Source organism: Haematobia irritans, chromosome 4 (assembly GCF_050003625.1).
Source record: "Haematobia irritans isolate KBUSLIRL chromosome 4, ASM5000362v1, whole genome shotgun sequence".
NCBI classification, from domain to species: Eukaryota; Metazoa; Arthropoda; class Insecta; order Diptera; family Muscidae; genus Haematobia; species Haematobia irritans.
In genome coordinates this window covers 19,224,573-19,248,223 of record NC_134400.1, presented here as the reverse complement: position 1 = coordinate 19,248,223, position 23,651 = coordinate 19,224,573, and the positions used below count along the sequence as shown (strand labels likewise).

Here is a 23,651-nt window from a genome sequence, read left to right as displayed (position 1 = left end):
TTTAAAAAAGAATGAGTTGTAGACGGCTCAATTTTCTTTAATTTGAGTAGTATTAAGATCAAAAAGGTTAAAGAAAACGAAAGATATGCTCAAAATTGGAAGTGTACCTCCAAAAATTAAAAAAAAAAATTGTGTCTCGAAAACCAATCGACAGAAAATTTTTTAAAAATCATTTTCGTGTTTAGTAGGTCATAATCAATAAGAAAAAATATGCTAGAAACAATTCACAGAGAAAAGTTTGTTATTTGTTGCCTAGTGTTTTCAGAAAATTTTCTATAGAAAGAAAATTCGTTTTGTTTTGAACAACAACAATGCAGAAAGAAAATTTTCCAAAAATTTTTTATAGAAATAAAATTTTGACAAAATGTTTTATAGAAATACAATTTTGCAAAAATTTTCTATAGAAATAAAATTGTTTGAAAATTTTCTATAGAAATAAAATTTTTTGAAAATTTTCTATAGAAATAAATTTTTTTGAAAATTTTCTATAGAAATAAAATTTACAATTTTCGGAATTTCGTTTATCTACAATTTTCGTGCCGTATAAATGATTTTCAGAAAATTTTCTATAGAAAGAAAATTCGTTTTGTTTTGAACAACAACAATGCAGAAAAAACAACAATGCAGAAAGAAAATTTTGCAAAAATTTTCTATAGAAATAAAATTTTGACAAAATGTTTTATAGAAATAAAATTTTGCAAACATTTTCTATAGAAATAAAATTGTTTGAAAATTTTCTATAGAAATAAAATTTTTTGAAAATTTTCTATAGAAAGAAAATTTTGACAAAATTTTCTATAGAAATAAAATTTACAATTTTCGGAATTTCGTTTATCTACAATTTTCGTTCCGTATGAATGATTTTTTTTTTCTTTCTGTGTACTCACAACCTATTTGTATAAATCATTAATAATTTATGTTAATATAAAAGGCAAAGAAGAAATTAGAAAACTTTTCGTTGACCTTAAGTTAACAACAAAAGCTCACACTTATCTCTGTTTCTATTTTAACCTTCAGCCAACTACATAGTATATTTATCTGATATGCCCATAATGACCATCAGACGACAATAACAAATGTTTGGAAATAAAACTGCTTAATAAGCTAATTTCGATTAGCTCTAGGTGGTTACGGGTTTACTGACCTCAATTAAGAACAGTTATGATTTTTTTCCAGATATGTACATTAGGGCATATTGGAATTGGTCGAAGGAAAATATGTATGCTAATATTTACAATGTAAAGCAAAATATCATATCTATTTTATTATACATAAGCGAGAGAACTGATAGAAAAAGCTTGATAATATGAATGAAATTTTTCATTAAAATTAAGCTAACTAAACAACTTAATAAATAAATATAGTTCTTCATTATAAAAAATACTTTGGTAAATGATAAAACGTTTTAAACGATTAATTACAAATTTTCATTGTCTTAATGGTCATTTGTGGTTATGTCAATGAATAAATATTGTAAATCACAAATTTTTTGGTTTCTTCGGCACTTCCAATCAATTTATAATTGCCACAATTTAACATTTAATTGATTTTTGTCACAAAACTCATTTAATTTATTAATTAAGACAATTATTTATTTCTTACTGCTTTTACTTTAGATGCCTTATTTTTTTTTTGGGATTTTCAGATTATATTTGGTTTTTTTTTCTTTAGATTTTAATCAAAATTTAATGAACTAACCAATGAGTAATAAGAAATTAATTATTTCCAATCAAAATTTTCAATGTTGTATATTTTTATACCCTGCGTCACACTGTGGAACAGGGTATTATAAGTTAGTGCATATGTTTGCAACACCCAGAAGGAGACGAGATAGACACATGGTGTCTTTGGCAAAAATGCTCAGGGTGCGCTCCTGAGTCGATATAGCCATGTCCGTCTGTCCGCGAACACATTTTTGTAATCAAAGTCTAGGTCGCAGTTTTAGTCCAATCGACTTCAAATTTGGCACAAGTATGTGTTTTGGCTCAGAATAGATCCCTATTGATTTTGGAAGAAATCGGTTCAGATTTAGATATAGCTCCCATATATATCTTTCGCCCGATATGGAGTAATACGGTCCCAGAAGCTAGAGTTTTACACCAATTTGGTTGAAATTTTGCACTAGGAGTACAATTAGTAGTGTAGTCAAGTGTGCCAAATTTTATTGAAATCGGTTCAGATTTAGATATAGCTCCCATATATATCGTTCGCCCGATTTACACTCATATGACCACAGAGGCCAACTTTTTGCTCCGATTTAGTTGAAATTTTGCACAGGGAGTAGAATTAGGATTGCAGCTATGCGTGCCAAATTTGGTTGAAATCAGTCCAGATTTAGATATATCTCCCATATATAGCTTTCGCCCGATTGACACTCATATGACCACAGAGGCCAATTTTTAACTCCGATTTAGTTGAAATTTTGCACAGGGAGTAGAATTAGAATTGTAGCTATGCGTGCCTAATTTGGTTAAAATCAGATTTAGATATAGCTCCCATACATATGTTTTTCAGATTTCGACAAAAATGGTCAAAATGCCAACATTTTCCTTGTAAAATCGCCACTGCTTAGTCGAAAAGTTGTAAAAATGACTCTAATTTTCCTAAACTTCTAATACATATATATCGAGCGATAAATCATAAATAAACTTTTGCGAGGTTTCCTTAAAATTGCTTCAGATTTAAATGTTTCCCATATTTATACCTTGCGCCACACTGTGGAACATTGTGTTCCACCCTAGTGCATTAGCCGACTTAAATTTTGAGTCTATAGATTTTGTAGAAGTCTATCAAATTCTGTCCAGATCGAGTGATATTTAAATCTATGTATTTGGGACAAAACTTTATATATAGCCCCCAACACATAAAAATATTCGAATGTACTGAATTTGAGGAAGATCGGTTGATATACACGCCAATTATGACCAGATCGGTGAAAAATATATATGGCAGCTATATCTAAATCTGAACCGATTTTTTCCAAAATCAATAGGGATCATCTCTGAGCCGAAACAGGACACTATACCAAATTTTAGGACAATCGGACTAAAACTGTACCACAGTAGTGGTGAAGGGTATAAAAAATATATACATAAATGAAACATAAATTTATGTCTTAAGATTTACTAAATTCGCGTCTCCCACAAAATAGTTCAAAATTTGTTAAAATTTGTACATTTTACTAATAATGCTCCCATCATGAACTTCATATGGTACTAAAGACATTTTTGCAATTTTTTGATTCCAATTTTTTCCTTCAAACTTCGAAATTTACTTTAACAACTGAATAAAAAATTAACTATGTCTAATAAATTTTCTTCAATTTGTTGAAAAGTATTTACTTATTTTTGTCAAATTTTCTGAAATTAACCTAAATTTTCTAAAGCTAACCAAAATTTTCTTTCCTGCACAGAAAACAATTTTTGCGAAAATTTTTCCAATTAAAATCTTAATTGAGTTTTAAAAAATATCCAATTAACATTTTAATTGATTCAACAAATTTTTTAATTGAAACAAAAGTCAATCACAAAAATTAATAATATCAATTAATTTTTTGATTGACTTTCAAGTAATTTTAATTGATACTATCATTTCTCAGATTGAGGACATTTCAATTAAAAAAATCAATTGGATCAATTAACTTCGTGATTGAATCAAAAAAAAAAATGTTTGTGTGTGGTGGGTTCAATGTTTTTTGAGTGTATAGGTTAGGTTAGGTTAGGTGGCAGCCCGATGTATCAGACTCACTTAGACTATTCAGTCCATTGTGATGCCACATTGGTGAACTTCTCTCTTATCACTGAGTGCTGCCCGATTCTATATTAAGCTCAATGACAAGGGACCTCGTTTTTATAGCCGAGTCCGAACGGCGTTCCACATTGCAGTGAAACCACTTAGAGAAGCTTTGAAACCCTCAGAAATGTCACCAGCATTACTGAGGTGGGACAATCCAACGCTGAAAAACTTTTTGGTGTTCGGTCGTAGCAGGAATCGAACCCACGACCTTGTGTATGCAAGGTGGGCATGCTAACCATTGCACCACGGTAGCTTCCTTGAGTGTATAAATATACTTATTACTTTTGAGAAAAAATTTTAAATATATTTTTTATTCGATATATTTTGTTTTCATTTAACTGAAATTGTAACGAACGCCATCTCAGACCCTATCCTTTCCAGACGTACGCTATCAGAATTAGAACTAATAGTTTAAATGAAAATGTGCAATTTTTAGTTCATTAATGTTTTCAGTTTCAATCAACTTTTTAATTGAAAATATTTTGGTTATATTTTTATCTAAACTTACCCTCCTCTTAATGTAGGGATAAAAGCCAATTGGAGGGTTCGGCATTGTTACCTCTTAGAATTTTGTTTAATTTGTCACTATTAAATATTTATTTGTTTTATATTATTTTTATTAAAAAATACTAAATTGTATTATACAGTTAATATATATTGTAAGCGTTTAGTTTTTGTTTTTAATTTGGGGGAAGGGGGTAGTTTTTGTTTTGTTAAATTATCGAACACTGTTTCTTTACAATTGTGCGATGCTGATAAGAAATGTTTATGTCGCGTTTTCTGTTTTATTGCTTTTAATATAAATTTCATGTGGTAATTTTTAATCGCTATTATATTTTTTCTTGGATTGTTTATTATAATCTCACACTTCGAACTCTACTGGCTAGTTCAACGATCACAAATATACTGACTATATTCGTAAACGTTGGCAGAACTTAAAACCTTTTGAAATTATTAATTTAAGGTAGGAGAATGAAGAATGATCAAAACGCTTAACATAAAAACAAAATGAAATACATACATTCCCAATAGAAGACTAAATAAATAGAAGAAACAAACCGTCAAGTTGATTAAATATTTAGTTTGCCGTCGGTGGTGTTCTGGTTAGAGTTTGAAGAAATTAGGAATCATCATGGCATATGAATTGTTAGTTGATGAATTAACATAAAATGAAAATGCCCAAAGGCAAATGCCATCAATAAGTTCACCAAATGATTGGAGAAAATATGGTAAAGAAAATAACTCCGAATAGGGTTAAGTTGGACCAAGCTGGGGCGAATTTTATATACCCTCCCCTACACAAAAACAAAAATATATTTGTATCCAAAGATTTCCTCCCTTTAAGGATATTGTTATTAATTCCGAGCCAAAGATACTTTTTTTTAATTTTTTTTAGGAAGCGAATTTTCTCTTTTTGTGATTCATTAATAGAAAATGTAGACATGTACAAATAAATCGCAATTTAAAACACTAATTAAAATAAAAAAATTCTTTCCTATTAAAAAAACAACAAATATGATACAAAAAAAAAAACCGTAAACCACATATTTTTATTTAACGAAAATGTGCCTTGCTTTGAAGACATACGATTTTAACGGAGGGCCGAAATTGATAAAGATTCGTTTCCTAAATTTAATAAAATAAATTAAAATAAAGATTTTTAACTATTTTTTAATTACAAATTTATTTATTTATAATTGAAAATTCCTAAAGTAACCTAAATTTTCTAAAATTAATAAAAATTTTAATAATGTTACCACCGACACGTTTATCGAATACTTTGAAGCGTTTGCGGTAACTGGGTCTCCAAAATAATGGATTGCGTGTCCACCAACAAGGGAAATTTACTACATCTTTGAAAAGAACTTACTCGCACCGAAAAAAAAGTAAACTGTTTTATAGGAAGAATGAACTACCACGCACGAAAATTGAACTAAATTTTACTCCACATTTTGGGATTTCCACAAAGCGTTGTTAAAACCAGGAAATTTTAATACCCTGTTGTACTTTTTAACTGCAGCTCACGAAATTACATCAACTCATAGAAGAAAAAATTAACTAAAAGTAAAGAAGAAAATCATTGGCGCCAAATCATGACCATTTTAACCTTACAGTAGATCATTCTTACTATTTTTGGGAATCGTACGAAAATTTTCATTTGTTTTAGTTAAAAATGAACTTATGTGTACGGTCATTGAACTTTATACTCGCGTTTAGTTCATAAAATGTTTGAGACATACTTAAAAAAAACGAAAATTTCATTGGACTGTGGAAAATTTCGCAAAAAATAATAAAATTGAACTACAAACAAATAACTTTTTTGCAATAAAAATAAGTTAAATTTGGCGTTAGTTTAACTACGGAAATTTTTTTCTGTGCACAACGGATTTTGAGGGTATGACCCAAATTGAAATTAGTAACGATATTAAATGTATAGAAATTTATGTCAAAAATTTATTTCTATAGAAAATTTTGTCAAAATTTTATTTCTATAGAAAATGTTGTCAAAAATTTATTACAATAGACAATTTTGTCAATATTATTTCTATAGAAAATATTGTCAAAATTTTATTTCTTTAGAAAATTTTGTCAAAATTTTATTTCCATAGAAAATTTTGTCAAAACTTTATTTCTATAGAAAACTGTCTTAAAATTTTATTTCTTTAGAAAATTTTGTCAAAATATTATTTCTATAGAAAATTTTGTCCAAATTTAGTTATATAGAAAATATTGTCAAAATTTTATTTCTTTAGAAAATGTTCTCAAAATTTTATTTCTATAGAAAATTTTGTCAAAACTTTCTTTCTATAGAAAATATTGTCAAAATATTATTTCTATAGAAAATTTTCTCAAAATTTTATTTCTTTAGAAAATTTTCTAAAAAATTTTATTTCTATAGAAAATGTTGTCAAAATTGTATTTCTTTAGAAAATTTTGTCAAAATTTTATTTCTATAGCAAATTTTGTCAAAATTTTATTTCTATAGAAAATTTTCTCAAAATTTTATTTCTATAGATAATTTTCTCAAAATTCTATTTCTATAGATAATTTTCTCAAAATTTCATTTCCAAGCAAATTTTGTCAAAATTTTATTTCTTTAGAAAATTTTGTCAAAATTTTATTTCCATAGAAGCTTTTCTCAAAATTTTATTTCTATAGATAATTTTCTCAAAATTTTATTTCTATAGAAAATTTTGTCAAAATATTATTTCTATAGAAAATTTTGTCCAAATTTTATTTATATAGAAAATATTGTCAAAATTTTATTTCTTTAGAAAATTTTCTCAAAATTTTATTTCTATAGAAAATTTTGTCAAAACTTTCTTTCTATAGAAAATATTGTCAAAATATTATTTCTATAGAAAATTTTCTCAAAATTTTATTTCTTTAGAAAATTTTCTAAAAAATTTTATTTCTATAGAAAATGTTGTTAAATTTTATTTCTATAGAAAATTGTCTTAACATTTTATTTCTATAGAAAATTTTCTCAAAATTTTATTTCTACAGAAATTTTTCTCAAAATTTTATTTCTATAGAAAATGTTGTTAAAATTTTATTTCTATAGAAAATTGTCTTAAAATTTTATTTCTTTAGAAAATTTTGTCAAAATTTTATTTCTATAGAAAATTTTCTCAAAATTTTATTTCTATAGAAAATTTTCTCAAAATTTTATTTCTATAGAAAATTTTGTCAAAATTTTATTTCTATAGAAAATTTTCTCAAAATTTTATTTCTTTAGAAAATTTTGTCAACTTTTTATTTCTATAGAAAATTTTGTCAAAATATTATTTCTTTAGAAAATTTTGTCAAAATTTTATTTCTATAGAAAATTTTGTCAAAATTTTATTTCTATAGAAAATTTTGTCAAAATTTTATTTCTATAGAAAATTTTGTCAAAATTTTATTTCTATAGAAAATTTTCTCAAAATTTTATTTCTATACAAAATTTTATTTCTATATAAAATTTTCTCAAAATTTTATTTCTATATAAAATTTTGTCAAAATTTTATTTCTATAGATAATTTTCTCAAAATTTTATTTCTATAGAAGATTTTCTCAAAATTGTATTTCTATAGAAAATTTTGTCAAAATTTTATTTCTATGGAAAATTTTGTCAAAATTTTATTTCTATAGAAAATTTTCTCAAAATTTTATTTGTCAAAATTTTATTTCTTTAGAAAATTTTGTCAAAATTTTATTTCTATAGAAGATTTTCTCAAAATATTTCTATAGATAATTTTTTCAAAATTTTATTGCTATAGAAGATTTTCTCAAAATTTTATTTCTATAGAAAATTTTCTCAAAATTTTATTTCTATAGAAATTTTTCTCAAAATTTTATTTCTATAGAAAATTTTGTCAAAATTTTATTTCTATAGAAAATTTTCTCAAAATTTTATTTCTCTAGAAAATTTTGTCAACATTTTATTTCTATAAAAAATTTTGTCAAAATTTTATTTCTATAGAAAATTTTCTCAAAATTTTATTTCTTTAGAAAATTTTGTCAAAATTTTATTTCTATAGAAAATTTTGTCAAAATTTTATTTCTTTAGAAAATTTTGTCAAAATTTTATTTCTATAGAAAATTTTCTCAAAATTTTATTTCTATATAAAATTTTCTCAAAATTTTATTTCTATATAAAATTTTGTCAAAATTTTATTTCTATAGATAATTTTCTCAAAATGTTATTTCTATAGAAGATTTTCTCAAAATTGTATTTCTATAGAAAATGTTGTCAAAATTTTATTTCTATGGAAAATTTTGTCAAAATTTTATTTCTATAGAAAATTTTCTCAAAATTTTATTTCTATAGAAAATTTTGTCAACATTTTATTTGTCAAAATTTTATTTCTTTAGAAAATTTTGTCAAAATTTTATTTCTATAGAAGATTTTCTCAAAATATTTCTATAGATAATTTTTTCAAAATTTTATTGCTATAGAAGATTTTCTCAAAATTTTATTTCTATAAAAAATTTTCTCAAAATTTTATTTCTATAGAAATTTTTCTCAAAATTTTATTTCTATAGAAAATTTTGTCAAAATTTTATTTCTATAGAAAATTTTCTCAAAATTTTATTTCTTTAGAAAATTTTGTCAACATTTTATTTCTATAGAAAATTTTGTCAAAATATTATTTCTTTAGAAAATTTTGTCAAAATTTTATTTCTATAAAAATTTTGTCAAAATTTTATTTCTATAGAAAATTTTCTCAAAATTTTATTTCTTTAGAAAATTTTATCAAAATTTTATTTCTATAGAAACTTTTCTCAAAATTTTATTTCTATATAAAATTTTCTCAAAATTTTATTTCTATATAAAATTTTGTCAAAATTTTATTTCTTTAGAAAATTTTGTCAAAATTTTATTTCCATAGAAGCTTTTCTCAAAATTTTATTTCTATAGATAATTTTCTCAAAATTTTATTTCTATAGAAAATTTTGTCAAAATATTATTTCTATAGAAAATTTTGTCCAAACTTTATTTATATAGAAAATATTGTCAAAATTTTATTTCTTTAGAAAATTCTCTCAAAATTTTATTTCTATAGAAAATTTTGTCAAAACTTTCTTTCTATAGAAAATATTGTCAAAATATTATTTCTATAGAAAATTTTCTCAAAATTTTATTTCTATAAAAATTTTTCTCAAAATTTTATTTCTTTAGAAAATTTTCTCAAAATTTTATTTCTATAGAAAATGTTGTTAAAATTTTATTTCTATAGAAAATTGTCTTAAAATTTTATTTCTTTAGAAAATTTTTTCAAAATTTTATTTCTATAGAAAATTTTCTCAAAATTTTATTTCTATAGAAATTTTTCTCAAAATTTTATTTCTATAGAAAATTTTCTCAAAATTTTATTTCTATAGAAATTTTTCTCTAAATTTTATTTCTATGGAAAATGTTGTTAAAATTTTATTTCTATAGAAAATTGTCTTAAAATTTTATTTCTTTAGAAAATTTTGTCAAAATTGTATTTCTATAGACAATTTTGTCAAAATTTTATTTCTATGGAAAATTTTGTCAAAATTTTTTTTCTATAGAAAATTTTATCAAAATTTTATTTCTATAGAAAATTTTATCAAAATTATATTTCCTTAGAAAATTTTGTCAACATTTTGTTTCTATAGAAGATTTTCTAAAAATTTTATTTGTATAGATAATTTTCTCAAAAATTTTATTTCTATAGAAAATTTTGTCAAAATATTATTTCTTTACAAAATTTTGTCAAAATTTTATTTCTATAGAAAGTTTTGTCAAAATTTTATTTCTATAGAAAAATTTGTCAACATTTTATTTGTCAAAATTTTATTTCTATAGAAAATTTTCTCAAAATTTTATTTCTATAGAAAATTTTCTCAAAATTTTATTTCTATATAAAATTTTGTCAAAATTTTATTTCTATAGAAAATTTTCTCAAAATTTTATTTCTATAGAAAATTTTCTCAAAATTTTATTTCTATATAAAATTTTCTCAAAATTTTATTTCTATAGATAATTTTCTCAAAATTTTATTTCTATAGAAGATTTTCTCAAAATTGTATTTCTATAGAAAATTTTGTCAAAATTTTATTTCATTCGTTTTGTTTGTTATTGTTGGCTTCTCTTCAATCGTTATTGTTGTTTTTTGTTTTTTGATCTCAGCTTAAAGCCATGCATTGACTAAACTACAAATGTAGCTTAACCAACAGAGGAAAAGTATGCTTGTGAAATTTATTTGGGCAAAGCCCAAAGTAGAGGATGCTGATGAGGAATGTGGTAATTCCGAAACAGCTGTACATCCAACCATCTTGCAGTCTATAGGGCTTTGCCCAAATAAATTTGACAAGCATACTTTTCCTCTGTTGGTTAAGCTACATTTGTAGTTTAGTCAATGCATGGCTTTAAGCTGAGATCAAAAAACAAAAAACAACAATAAAATTTTATTTCTTTAGAAAATTTTGTCAAAATTTTATTTCTATAGAAGATTTTCTCAAAATTTTATTTCTATAGAAAATTTTGTCAAAATTTTATTTCTATAGAAAATGTTATCAAAATTTTATTTCAATAGAAAACTTTATCAAAATTATATTTCCTTAGAAAATTTTGTCAACATTTTGTTTCTATAGAAGATTTTCTCACAATTTTATTTCTATAGATAATTTTCTCAAAATTTTATTTCTATAGAAAATTTTGTCAAAATATTATTTCTTTAGAAAATTGTGTCAAAATTTTATTTCTATAGAAAATATTGTCAAAATATTATTTCTATGGAAAATTGTCTTAAAATTTTATTTCTTTAGAAAATTTTGTCCAAATTTTTTTTATATAGAAAATATTGTCAAAATTTTATTTATATATTATATATTTCTATAGAAAATTTTCTCAAAATTTTATTTCTATAGAAAATATTGTCAAAATATTATTTCTATAAAAAATTTTGTAAAATATTTCTCAAAATTTTATTTCTATAGAATTTTTTCTCAAAATTTTATTTCTATAGAAAATTGTCTTAAAATTTTATTTCTTTATAAAATTTTCTCAAAATTTTATTTCTATAGAAAATTTTGTCCAAATTTTATTTATATAGAAAATATTGTCAAAATTTTATTTCTTTAGAAAATTTTCTCAAATTTTCTATAGAAAATGTTGTCAAGATTTTATTTCTATAGAAAATTTTGTCAAAATTGTATTTCTATAGAAAATTTAAAATTTTATTTCTTTAAAATTTAATTTCTTTAGAAAATGTTCTCAAAATTTTATTTCTATAGAAAATTTTCTCAAAATTTTATTTCTATAGAAAATTTTCTCAAAATTTTATTTCTAAGAAAATTTTTTCAAAATTTTATTTCTATAGAAAATTTTCTCAAAATTTTGTTTCTATAGAAAATTTTGTCAAAATTTTATTTCTATAGAAAATGTTGTCAAAAATTTTATTTCTATAGTAAATGTTGTCAAAATTTTATTTCTATAGAAAATTTTCTCAAAATTTTATTTCTATAGAAAATTGTCTTAAAATTTTATTTCTTTAGAAAATTTTCTCAAAATTTTATTTCTCTAGAAAATTGTAGGAGAGGAATATTTTGCAAAATCTACCAAAACATAATGTATTCTACCAATTTTCCTAACAGTAAAAAATTTACCATTTTTGGTAGAATTCTACCAACTGTGGCAACCGCGGTTACAAGCGGTATGGAAAACCCATTATACCTCATTTCTATGATACAGTGTGTATATAGCAATTGAAGAGACAGGTATAATGGAATTGATAGACATACATTCGATTGAATGAATGGATAGACAACAGACAAGAAAATCCATATACAATACAAAACTAATGCTAATGAAGAACATAAGTACATTGAGAGCAAAAATAGGAATGAATTGTAGATTTTATTTTTGAAAATACCAAAGACTTCGCAGAACTGTTTTATTGGAAAAATTAATTAATTCGTGAGAAAATTTAACTAAATTTTAAACCACTTTTTGTTAAAACAACGAATGTGTACTGATCTGGTATGAAATAAAAGTGAAGAATGCTGTAGTACATTCTTACTATTTTTGTAAATTGTACACTCAAAAAAAGTACCCTATTTGGCACTAAAGCCAATTTAACTCTATTTTAGTTCATGGAATTATTATGTTGTGAGAAAAGCCAAGGATTCCTTGATTTTTTTAAATAAAATTAAACACAAATGAAGCATAAAGATTTGCCACAAAATAGTTCAGGATTTGCTAAAATTTATGCATTTTAACCAATAATTCGCCCATCTTATTTTTTCATTTTTGTAATTTTGAACTCAATTTTTTTCCTTAAAACTTCGAAATTTTTTTTAACAAGTGAAAAAAAAAATAATTTTTTCATTAATTTGTCGAAAAATATTTATTTATTTTTGTGAAATCGGTGTGACTAACATCTGCGTTTGTAATACTGTTTAGTTCAAATTTTCAGGAACATTTTCCTTCCTGACTTTTCAGTATGATTTTTCGTTGAGCTCGTTGCAGTTCACAACATTTTTGAGACTTACGGAAAATTCGATTTGGCTATGTCGAAAAAATAATAATAAACTTAAACTTAATCCAAATAAATTTGTTTGCAATAGAAACAAAGTAAATTTTGTGTCAGTTTAATGATTTACTTTTTTCTGTGTATGGTGTAAATAATATGGGAAGAAAATATTTGTTATACATATGCTATGGAGTTCTAGTTAGATTACAGTCTAGGTTCACAGACTCACGACATGGTTACACTGGGCAAATATTGGATCAAAATGTGTGTCAAACATTTTGCCAAGAGTATTTATGAAATATAAAAAGGAAATTAAAGCACTGAAAAAAAAAGCTTAGCCAGTTCCAAAAATTTTACTTTTACTTTGTATAAATTGGGGGCCAAAGAAGCAAGAAATCACACTATGTAGAATTAAAGCACCGTTTGAAGGACATATCGCTTAGATTGAAGATAAAGAAAGTGCTGTTTCAAAATTTAAGGAAGCGATGGAAAAAATCCAAATTAAAATCAAATTAATTATTTTAAATTACGACTCAGTTTTTTTTTCATTGAACTTTATATATATATATATATTTATATGTAATAAATTTTTATAAAACTTAGCCACTTGAGGATCTCTTATCAAGCCTTGGCACGTTCAAACGATAAGTCTGGCAATCATAGTTAACCAACGTAAATTCAAATGAAAAAATTAAATGACTTGACACCTTAAAAAGTTTAGATAAGAACATATATAATAGAAACGAATTGGTTAGAGGTATTTTCTATTAAATATAATAGAAAATGTGCAATATTTATGCAAAATCATTATTAATCGCTAGACACAGCAGCCATAGAATATATCAACTCATGCACTGAAAAGAAAACACGCTCGGTAACAAACATTTTACTTTTACACTAATGATTTTGGTATTAATTCCGAGCCAAAGAATCGGAGAATTGAAGTAATGATACATTTAAGACACAATACTCTTTCAAATTTGAGTTCTGCCTACAATCGTTTTTTTTTTCTTCACGTGCTATCCAAGACCTTTAAAAACGTGCTGTAGCTAAGACACGTCTTAAAAAGTGTTGAAAACCATCTACTATTTTTAAACGTTTTTTTATATAAAAAGTAAAAAAAAACTAAATACGATTTCATGAATTTTGAAGAATTTTTCAAAATTATTAAAGTCAAGTTGACCTTAGTAAAACAAAATTTTCTTTCATTCAAAGAAGGAACTAACAGGTTGGCTGATAAGTCCCCGGTCTGACACATAGATGGCGTCGCTAGTATTAAATGCATATTATTTTGATATAGTATCAACCTTCAAATGATTCGTGTCAAAATTTGACGTCTGTAAGTCAATTAGTTTGTGAGATTGAGCGTCTTTTGTGAAGCAACTTTTGTTATTGTGAAAAAATGAAAAAAAAGGAATTTCGTGTTTTGATAAAATCCTGTTTTGTGAAGGGAAAAAATACGGTGGAAGCAAAAACTTGGCTTGATAATGAGTTTCCAGACTCTGGCCCAGGGAAATCAACAATAATTGATTGGTATGCAAAATTCAAGCGTGGTGAAATGAGCACGGAGGACAGTGAACGCAGTGGACGCCCGAAAGAGGTGGTTCCCAACGAAAACATCAAAAAAATCCACAAAATGATTTTGAATGACCGTAAAATTAAGTTGATCGAGATAGCAGAGGCCTTAAAGATATCAAAGGAACGTGTTGGTCATATCATTCATCAATATTTGGATATGCGGAAGCTCTGTGCAAACTGGGTGCCGCGAGAGCTCACATTTGACCAAAAACAACAACGTGTTGATGATTCTGAGCGGTTTTTGCAGCTGTTAACTCGTAATACCCCCGAGTTTTTCCGTCGATATGTGACAATGGATGAAACATGGCTCCATCACTACACTCCTGAGTCCAATCGACAGTCGGCTGAGTGGACAGCGACCGATGAACCGTCTCCGAAGCGTGGCAAAGTAATGGCCTCTGTTTTTGGGATGCGCATGGCATAATTTTTATCGATTATCTTGAGAAGGGAAAAACCATCAACAGTGACTATTATATGGCGTTATTGGAGCGTTTGAAGGTCGAAATCGCATCAAAACGGCCCCATATGAAGAAGAAAAAAGTGTTGTTCCACCAAGACAACGCACCGTGCCACAAGTCATTGAGAACGATGGCAAAAATTCATGAATTGGGCTTCGAATTGCTTCCCCTCCCACCGTATTCTCCAGATCTGGCCCCAGCGACTTTTTCTTGTTCTCAGACCTCAAAAGGATGCTCGCAGAGAAAAAAAATTTGGCTGCAATGAAGAGGTGCTCGCCAAAACTGAGGCCTATTTTGAGGCAAAACCGAAGGAGTACTACCAAAATGGTATCAAAAAATTGGAAGGTCATTATAATCGTTGTATCGCTCTTGAAGGGAACTATGTTGCATAATAAAAACGAATTTTGACAAAAAACTGTGTTTCTCTTTGTTAGACTTATCAGCATTGAAAAATTTATCGACTTTTGGACAAGGAAGAAACTTTATACCAAGAATAGCTTAAAAAGGAGGTTCCTCTTTTCATTTCAAAATTTTTATTTATTATACCCACCACCATAGGATGGGGGGTATATTAACTTTGTCATTCCGTTTGTAACACATCGAAATATTGCTCTAAGACCCCATAAAGTATATATATTCTGGGTCGTGGTGAAATTCTGAGTCGATCTGAGCATGTCCGTCCGTCTGTTTAAATCACGCTAACTTCCGAACGAAACAAGCTATCGACTTGAAACTTGGCACAAGTAGTTGTTATTGCTGTGGGTCGGATGGTATTGCAAATGGGCCATATCGGTCCACTTTTACGTATAGCCCCCATATAAACGGACCCCAAAATTTGGCTTGCGAGGCCTCTAAGAGAAGCAAATTTCATCCGATCCGGCTGAATTTTGGTACATGGTGTTAGTATATGGTCTCTAACAACCATGCAAAACTTGGTCCACATCGGTCCATAATTATATATAGCCCCCATATAAACCGATCCCCCGATTTGGTTTGCGAGGCCCCTAAGAGAAGCAAATTTCATCCGATCCGGCTGAAATTTGGTAGATGGTGTCAGTGTATGGTCTCTAACAACCATGCAAAAAGTGGTCCACATCGGTCCAAAATTATATATAGCCCCCATATAAACCGATCCCCCGATTTGGCTTGCGAGGCCTCTAAGAGAAGCAAATTTCATCCGATCCGGCTGAAATTTGGTACATGGTGTTAGTATATGGTCTCTAACAACCATGCAAAAATTGGTCGACATCGGTCCATAATTATATATAGCCCCCATATAAACCGATCCCCCGATTTGGCTTGCGAGGCCGCTAAGAGAAGCAAATTTCATCCGATCCGGCTGAAATTTTGTACGTGATGTTAGTATATGGTCTATAGCAACCATGCAAAAATTGGTCCACATCGGTTCATAATTATATATAGCCCCCATATAAACCGATCACCAGATTTGACCTCCGGAACCTCTTGGAAGACCAAAATTCATCTGATTCAGTTGAAATTTGGTATGTGGTGTTAATATATGGCCTCAAACTCCCATGCAAAAATCGATCGATATCGGTCCGTAATTATATAAACCTATCCCCAGATTTGACCTCCAGAGCCCCTTGGAAGAGCAAAATTCTTGCCATTCGGTTGAAATTTGGTACGTGATGTTAGTATATGGTATCCAACAACCATGCAGGAATTGGTTCCTATCAGTCCATAATTATATATAGCTCCCATATAAACCGATCCCCAGAGTTGACCTCCGGTGCCTTTTGGATAAGCAAAATTCATCCGATCTGCTTGAAATTTGGTACGTGGTGGTAGTATATGATATTTAACAACCATGCCAAAAGTGGTACATATCAGTCCATAATCGTACATAGCCCCATATAAACCGATCCCGAGATTTGGTTTTGGAACCTCTTGGAGGAGCAAATTTCATCCGAGTCAGTTGAAATATGGTACATTGTGCTAGTATATGGTCGTTAACAACCATGCCCTCAGATAAATCGATCCCCAATCACACAAAAATTGGTCCATATCAAGTTCATAATTGTATATAGCCCCCATATAAGCGACCCCCATATTTCAATTCTGGCTCTCTACGTACAAAAAGTCGATTCGTAATTATTTGTAGACTTAACTATACATCACTTTTTTGTCTAATATATACCATGTATGGACTAAATCACAGTCTTTCGTAGAAGTTTCTACGCAATCCATGGTGGTGGGTACATAAGATTCGGCCTGGCCGAACTTGCGGCCGTATGTACTTGTTGATACTTAAATATGTGGACAAACTTGATTTAACATAAACAATCACGACATTAATTGATCCAATTAATTTTTTAATTGAAATGTCTTCAATCACATAAATGATAGTATCAATTAAAAAACTAATTGAAAGTCAATTAGAAAATTAATTGATCCAATTAAAAAAAGTAATTGATACTATTGACTATCGTGATTGATTTTTTTTGCAATTAAAAAATTTCTTGAATCAATTAAATATTTTTTAAAACTCAATTAAGAAATTAATTGGAAAAATTTTCGTTAAATTTTTTCTGTGCAGGTTTCCAATAGTCAATATCCTCTGATTTGTGGTTACAAAATTTGTTTTCAGTACTTCAGTCGGTAGGAAAGAGTTCATGTGAGTTAACCAAATTTCTTCAAATCCCCCATCAAAGTTCCTAATGGTGATTTCAACATTTTACAACATATTATGGTGTTACCACAGTGTTGCCGAAACCCCTTGCAATGACAACATCGTTTATGTGTGAAATCGAACAAAAAAGGTCCAACACTGATATAAAATCAAAGAAAAGAAATTTGGCGGAATATTTCGATTATTATTAAAAAACTATTATTGGAATCTCGACTAACACGCAAATTTTTCTTGAACTAAGGGAAATCGGAAATCGCCAACAAAGTTTTTAACTCGCCGTTGGTCATTTCGTCCAAGCAATGATGTTGTAACTTCTTCATCGTCGTCAGAAGAACTACTCTCCAATAGCGCATCTACAATGATGTTGGCAAAAACCATTTCCTTTTTCCATTTTGCTATTATATTAAAAATATTTAATATCGAATTTTCTTGTCGCGGCACTAAACAATTGATATGCTTCTTCTTGGTAAATTAATCAGCTGTATTGAAGAAATTGAAAAAGCAACCACAATACACGCGTCACGCACTTTCTTTTGTATTTGCAACAACGCTATTATTTAGGTCGAAGAATAAAAGCGTCTTCAACATCTGATTGAAAGTGTAACCATCTGCACCGTAGATCAGCTACGGTGTAAAATGGGTTCCACTTTTGCTCTTGCGATGGGTAACACCTCGCCAATCGAACGTGCACATTTTGGGTAGGCTGCACTGAATTTTCCAATCGAACAAAAATTTTTAATTTATAGGGGTAAGGTGTAAAGTATGCAACATATTTTTTTACCAATCGAAATCACCATAACTCAAAACAATATTTCCCCCATTTCAAAGAATAAATGTCGGTATGCTATAGTATTTCTCAATGTATATGAAAACATTGTTTTAAATACAAATATTATTTGAAATGACATGAAGTCTTTAATTGCATTATGCATATGCAATTATTTTGCAAACAAAAACACATTTACTCTTTTTCTACAATGTTTAATTACAACAATCTTTGAGTACTCGCTTATAATTATATTTTTTATTGTGCCCCAAAATAAAAAGCACAAAGTCAGATAACATTCAATAAAAACCTTAACAAACTCAAGACGAAGTCATATTAAAAAAAAAAAAATTGCAAAAAAGTTATGGCATGTAAATATTATAATTTATTATGAGTATCTAAATGTTAATTATGTAAAACAATTAACAATTGTCAAAAGAAAATCAAGTGTGCAGATAAGACAAAACAAATACAAGATAGACGACACGAAGTGTTGCCAAATTAAAGAAAAAAATATATGTTTTTAATTTAAAAAAAATGTTAAGTATCCTCAAAGTAAACTTAAAGAATTAAAATTTGAAAACATAAATTATAAACTTTATTTTAATTTTAATTAAAATTTTATTTTTATTTTTTGAATGAATTCATTTTACACAATAATTTAATAACTTCATTTTAATAGTTCAGTCATATATCATAACTTTTCAACTTCAACATAATTTTTTCTTTAAATTTTAAATAATTTTTTGTAACTAAATATCAAATGAAACGGGGAAAATTAATAAACGAAAAAATCAAAAGAGTAAAAAGTTTCAAATATCTTTATTTTAAACAAATTTGCCAGTGGCCAACAAGGGATTCGCCAACATGCATAAAACACATCAACACACAGATAGTGAAAATGTTATTTTTGAACCCGGAAGTGGTGTGAAATTGGCGCAGAAGCCATGAATTTAAAATGGGCTTGTCATAGAACGGATGTCCATCATTTCAACAGTCGTTGCACTGAATTTTCCGCACTTCTACACAGAAAAAAAATTCCGTAGTTAAACTAACGCTAAATTTAACTTATTTTTATTGGAAAAAAATTATTTGCTTGTAGTTTAACTACAAGCAAATTTATCGAAATTTTCCACAGCTTAATGAAATCTTACTTTTTTTAAGTATGTCTCAAAAATTTTATGAACTAAACGTGAGTAGAAAGTTCAATGACCATACACATAAGTTCAATATGAACTATGTTAAAACAAATGAAACTTTTCGTACGATTCCCAAAAATAGTAAGAATGAACTACTGTATGGTTAAAATGGTCATGATTTGGCGGCAATGATTTTCTTCTTTACTTTTAGTTAATTTTTTCTTCTATGGCATTAAAATTTCCTGGTTTTAACAACGCTTTGTGGAAATCTCAAAATGTGGAGTAAAATTTAGTTCAATTTTCGTGCGTGGTAGTTCATTCTTCCTATAAAACAGTTCACTTTTTTCGGTTTAGGTGTAAACCGAAATCAGTGTTTTGGATGTGAATTAAAAATTTTGTAATATTTTTCCAAATAAATATTTTTTTTTTAATATTTTATAATTTGTAATCACGGTTGCCACAGTTGGTTGAATTCTACCAAAAATGGTAGATTTTTAACTGTTTGGTAGATTGTTAGAATTCTCGAGGTAATTCATATAATAGAAACTTTCCACAGAAATAAAATTTTGACAAAATTTTCTATAAAAATAAAATTTTGCAAAAATTTTCATAAAAATAACATTTTGCAAAAATTTTCTATAGAAATAAAATTTTCTACAGAAATAAAATATTGACAAAATTTTCTATAGAAATAAAATTTTGACAAAATTTTCTATAGAAAAAAACTTTTGGCAAAATTTTCTATAGAAAAAACTTTTGGCAAAATTTTCTATAGAAATAAAATTTTGACAAAATTTTCTATAGAAATAAAATTTTGAAAAAATTTTTTATAGAAATAAAATTTTGGCAAAATTTTCTATAGAAATAAAATTTTGACAAAATTTTCTATAGAAATAAAATCTTTACAAATATTTCTATAGAACTAACATTTTGACAAAATTTTTTATATAAAAATAAAATTTTGACAAAATTTTTTATATAAAAATAAAATTTTGACAAAATTTTTCTATAGAAATAAAATGTTGACAAAATTTTTAGAAAAAAACAAATATTGGCAAAATCTTGCTATAGAAATAAAATTTTGATAACATTTTCTATAGAAATAATATTTTGACAAAAATTTTCTATAGAAATAAAATGTTCCAAAAATTTTCTATAGAAATAAAATTTTCTATAGAAATGCAATTTTGACAAAATTTTCTATAGAAATACAATTTTGACAAAATTTTCTATAGAAATACAATTTTGACAAAATGTTCTATAGAAATAAAATGTTGACAAAATTTTCTATAGAAATAAAATTTTGACAAAATTTTCTATAGAAATAAAATTTTGACAAAAATTTTCTGTAGAAATAAAATGTTGCAAAAATTTTCTATAGAAATAAAGTTTTCTATAGAAATGCAATTTTGACAAAATTTTTTATAGAAATATAATTTTGACAAAATTTTCTATAGAAATACAATTTTGACAAAATGTTCTATAGAAATAAAATTTTGACAAAATGTTCTATAGAAATAAAATGTTGACAAAATTTTCTATAGAAATAAAATTTTGACAAAATTTTGTATAGAAATAAAATTTTGACAAAATTTTCTATAGAAATAAAATGTTGCAAAAATTTTCTATAGAAATAAAATTTTCTATAGAAATGCAATTTTGACAAAATTTTCTATAGAAATACAATTTTGACAAAATTTTCTATAGAAATACAATTTTGACAAAATGTTCTATAGAAATAAAATTTTGACAAAATTTTCTATAGAAATAAAATTTTGACAAAATTTTCTATAGAAATAAAATGTTGACAAAATTTTCTTAGAAATAAAATTTTGACAAAATGTTCTATAGAAATACAATTTTGACAAAATTTTCTATAGAAATAAAATTTTGACAAAATGTTCTAAAGAAATAAAATTTTGACAAAATTTTCAATAGAAATAAAATTTTCTATAGAAATAAAATTTTGACAAAATTTTCTATAGAAATAAAATTTTGACAAAATTTTCTATAGAAATACAATTTTGACAAAATTTTTTATAGAAATAAAATTTTGACAAAATGTTCTATAGAAATAAAATTTTGACAAAATTTTCTATAGAAATAAAATTTTCTATAGAAATAAAATTTTGACAAAATTTTCTATACAAAATAATGTTTTGACAAAATTTTCTATAAAAATAAAATTTCGGCAAAATTTTCTATAAAAATAAAATTTCGGCAAAATTTTCTATATTTTGGCAAATAATATAAAACTTTAAAATTTTTATATCATAAAGAAGAAAAAATTTTTTGCAAAATAAATTTGGAGAAAATTTTACCAAAAACTACCAAACAAAAATATTTGTTTGTGTATTAGGCTTCCAAAAACAAATATTTTTTGCTTAGTAATTTTTGTAAAATTTTCTCCAAATTTTGATAGATTATTTCTGCCGCAGATTTTTTGGTGGCAACCGTGAGTCTAACGCCAATATTTCTATATGTAAAAAGGAGGTACCTTGTTGAACTAAACATAGAATCGGGCAGCACTCAGTGATAAGAGAGAAAAAGTGTTGACTTAGATCCAAAGATTTTGACCTTCCTTTAAGGATTTTGGTATTGGTTCCGAGCCAAAGATGCGCTTTCTTTAAAATAAAGAAATTTTTCAACAACCTATCTGGATTTAAATCTCGAATCTATAAAATAAGGATACATATGTCATTTTTCGTTTTCTTTTTGCAATATATTAATAAAGCTATTCACTTACAAACAAAAGCCAGTTTAAAAATCAAAAAAAAACCGATACTTCAAAGTAAAAAATGTTTTCTTAATTCAAAAAAAAAAAAAAAAACAAAGACGCAAAATCCTCAAATTTAGTCTTAGCATATATTTGAAGCGTTTTTTTCATCTTAAATTTAAAAATTCAATATTTCATTTAATTTAAGGATGATTTCTTTAAATCAAAAATGTGTTTCTTTACATTAAGGAAAATTGGCCTTAGTTCAAAGACATACGACTTGAACAGAGGGACGCAAATTTCCAAAATATGTGTTCTAAATTTAATAAAACCATTTTTGAAACAATGATTATAAACTTTCTTCTAATTAAAATTGCACTATTTTAAAGAAATTTGTCCTTAATATTCCTAAAATTTGCCTAATCTTTAATACCATGTACATTTTTTTCAGTGCAACATATCATGGGGCAATTTGTAAAATATTTTAGTTAAAATTTCCAATATATTCTTTCATTGTGGCTTCACTTTTTTTGGGTGTAGTGGATCCATTTTTATTTTTATTATTATTTTTTTTTTTTAGTAATGAAGATATGGTTACTTCTTACCGAGTCGATACATTTTCCATGATCATGATGACATTTCCCAGAGGCTCCCTCTGCATTGTTATTGTTATTATTACTAAGGAAATTATTATTATTCAATAGCAGTGATCGTTTGGCAAACATTTTTGATGAATGAATTTTTGTAGACAGTTTTTTTTTTGGCAAGATTGATTAGTTCGACACTAGCAATTAGTTCTCGTTTTTCACACTTATGTTTTTTTAGAATAAACAAAAAAAATTGTTAAAACTAAAACTTATCAATGTTAGCACATAATGCAGCAGATACCAGCAAGACGACAAAAAATAAAATAAAGAAAAATAAGCAAACGTAACAAAAAATTAACTTTCACAAAAACCACAATAATAACAAGAATGAGTTACAACTTGTTTGATAATAGAGTACAAGTCGGGCACAAGCAGCGACCACCAAACTGATAGTGGTTAGTGTGAATTGTCCGATGAAAAATCAAATGAAATTTCTTGTTTGTTTATAATTTAAAGTTTTCTGGTTTTTTTCTCTGTCTGTCTGTCTGAGAGAGAGAGACTCTCTCAGAAATCAGTAGAATGCAACAGAGCTGGTTACTTCCCTACACAATAAAATACACTGTTGCTAATTACCAGAGAGAGAGAGAGAGAGGGTGTGCAGAATGAAGATACAAAGAAAGAGAGTGAAAGGTATTTGGTTTAACGTAACGCGACACTTCGTTGATAACTAAAGTCGTGGATGATAATGGCTGAAACTTAAATAGAAATTGTGATTTAAATCATTTATGTATTGTTTTGCCTTCGACGTTGGTACTTAGAGCAAGACCATCATTGCCCCGTAGTTAATTTTCAATTGCCGTGATCGATAATGGAAACCAATCATTATAATTTAAAAATAGTTGTTATTGACTTTGTTTATAACTTCATCGAGGATAGTATACCTATATTAATAAATTCAAAATATTCATAACCCAT

At 26.3% G+C, this 23,651-nt stretch overlaps 1 protein-coding gene across 1 annotated transcript in view; it reads right to left on the bottom strand.

The window, feature by feature from the left end:
• The window catches only part of Papss (3'-phosphoadenosine 5'-phosphosulfate synthase), a 29,559-nt gene extending 6,428 nt beyond the window's left edge, over window positions 1–23,131 (bottom strand). Inside the window, 1 exon segment of the mRNA XM_075303508.1 lies at window positions 22,695–23,131. Coding sequence (XP_075159623.1) covers window positions 22,695–22,814 — 120 coding nt within the window. The 5' untranslated portion in view covers window positions 22,815–23,131.
• Between the last annotated feature and the right edge of the window lie 520 nt (window positions 23,132–23,651).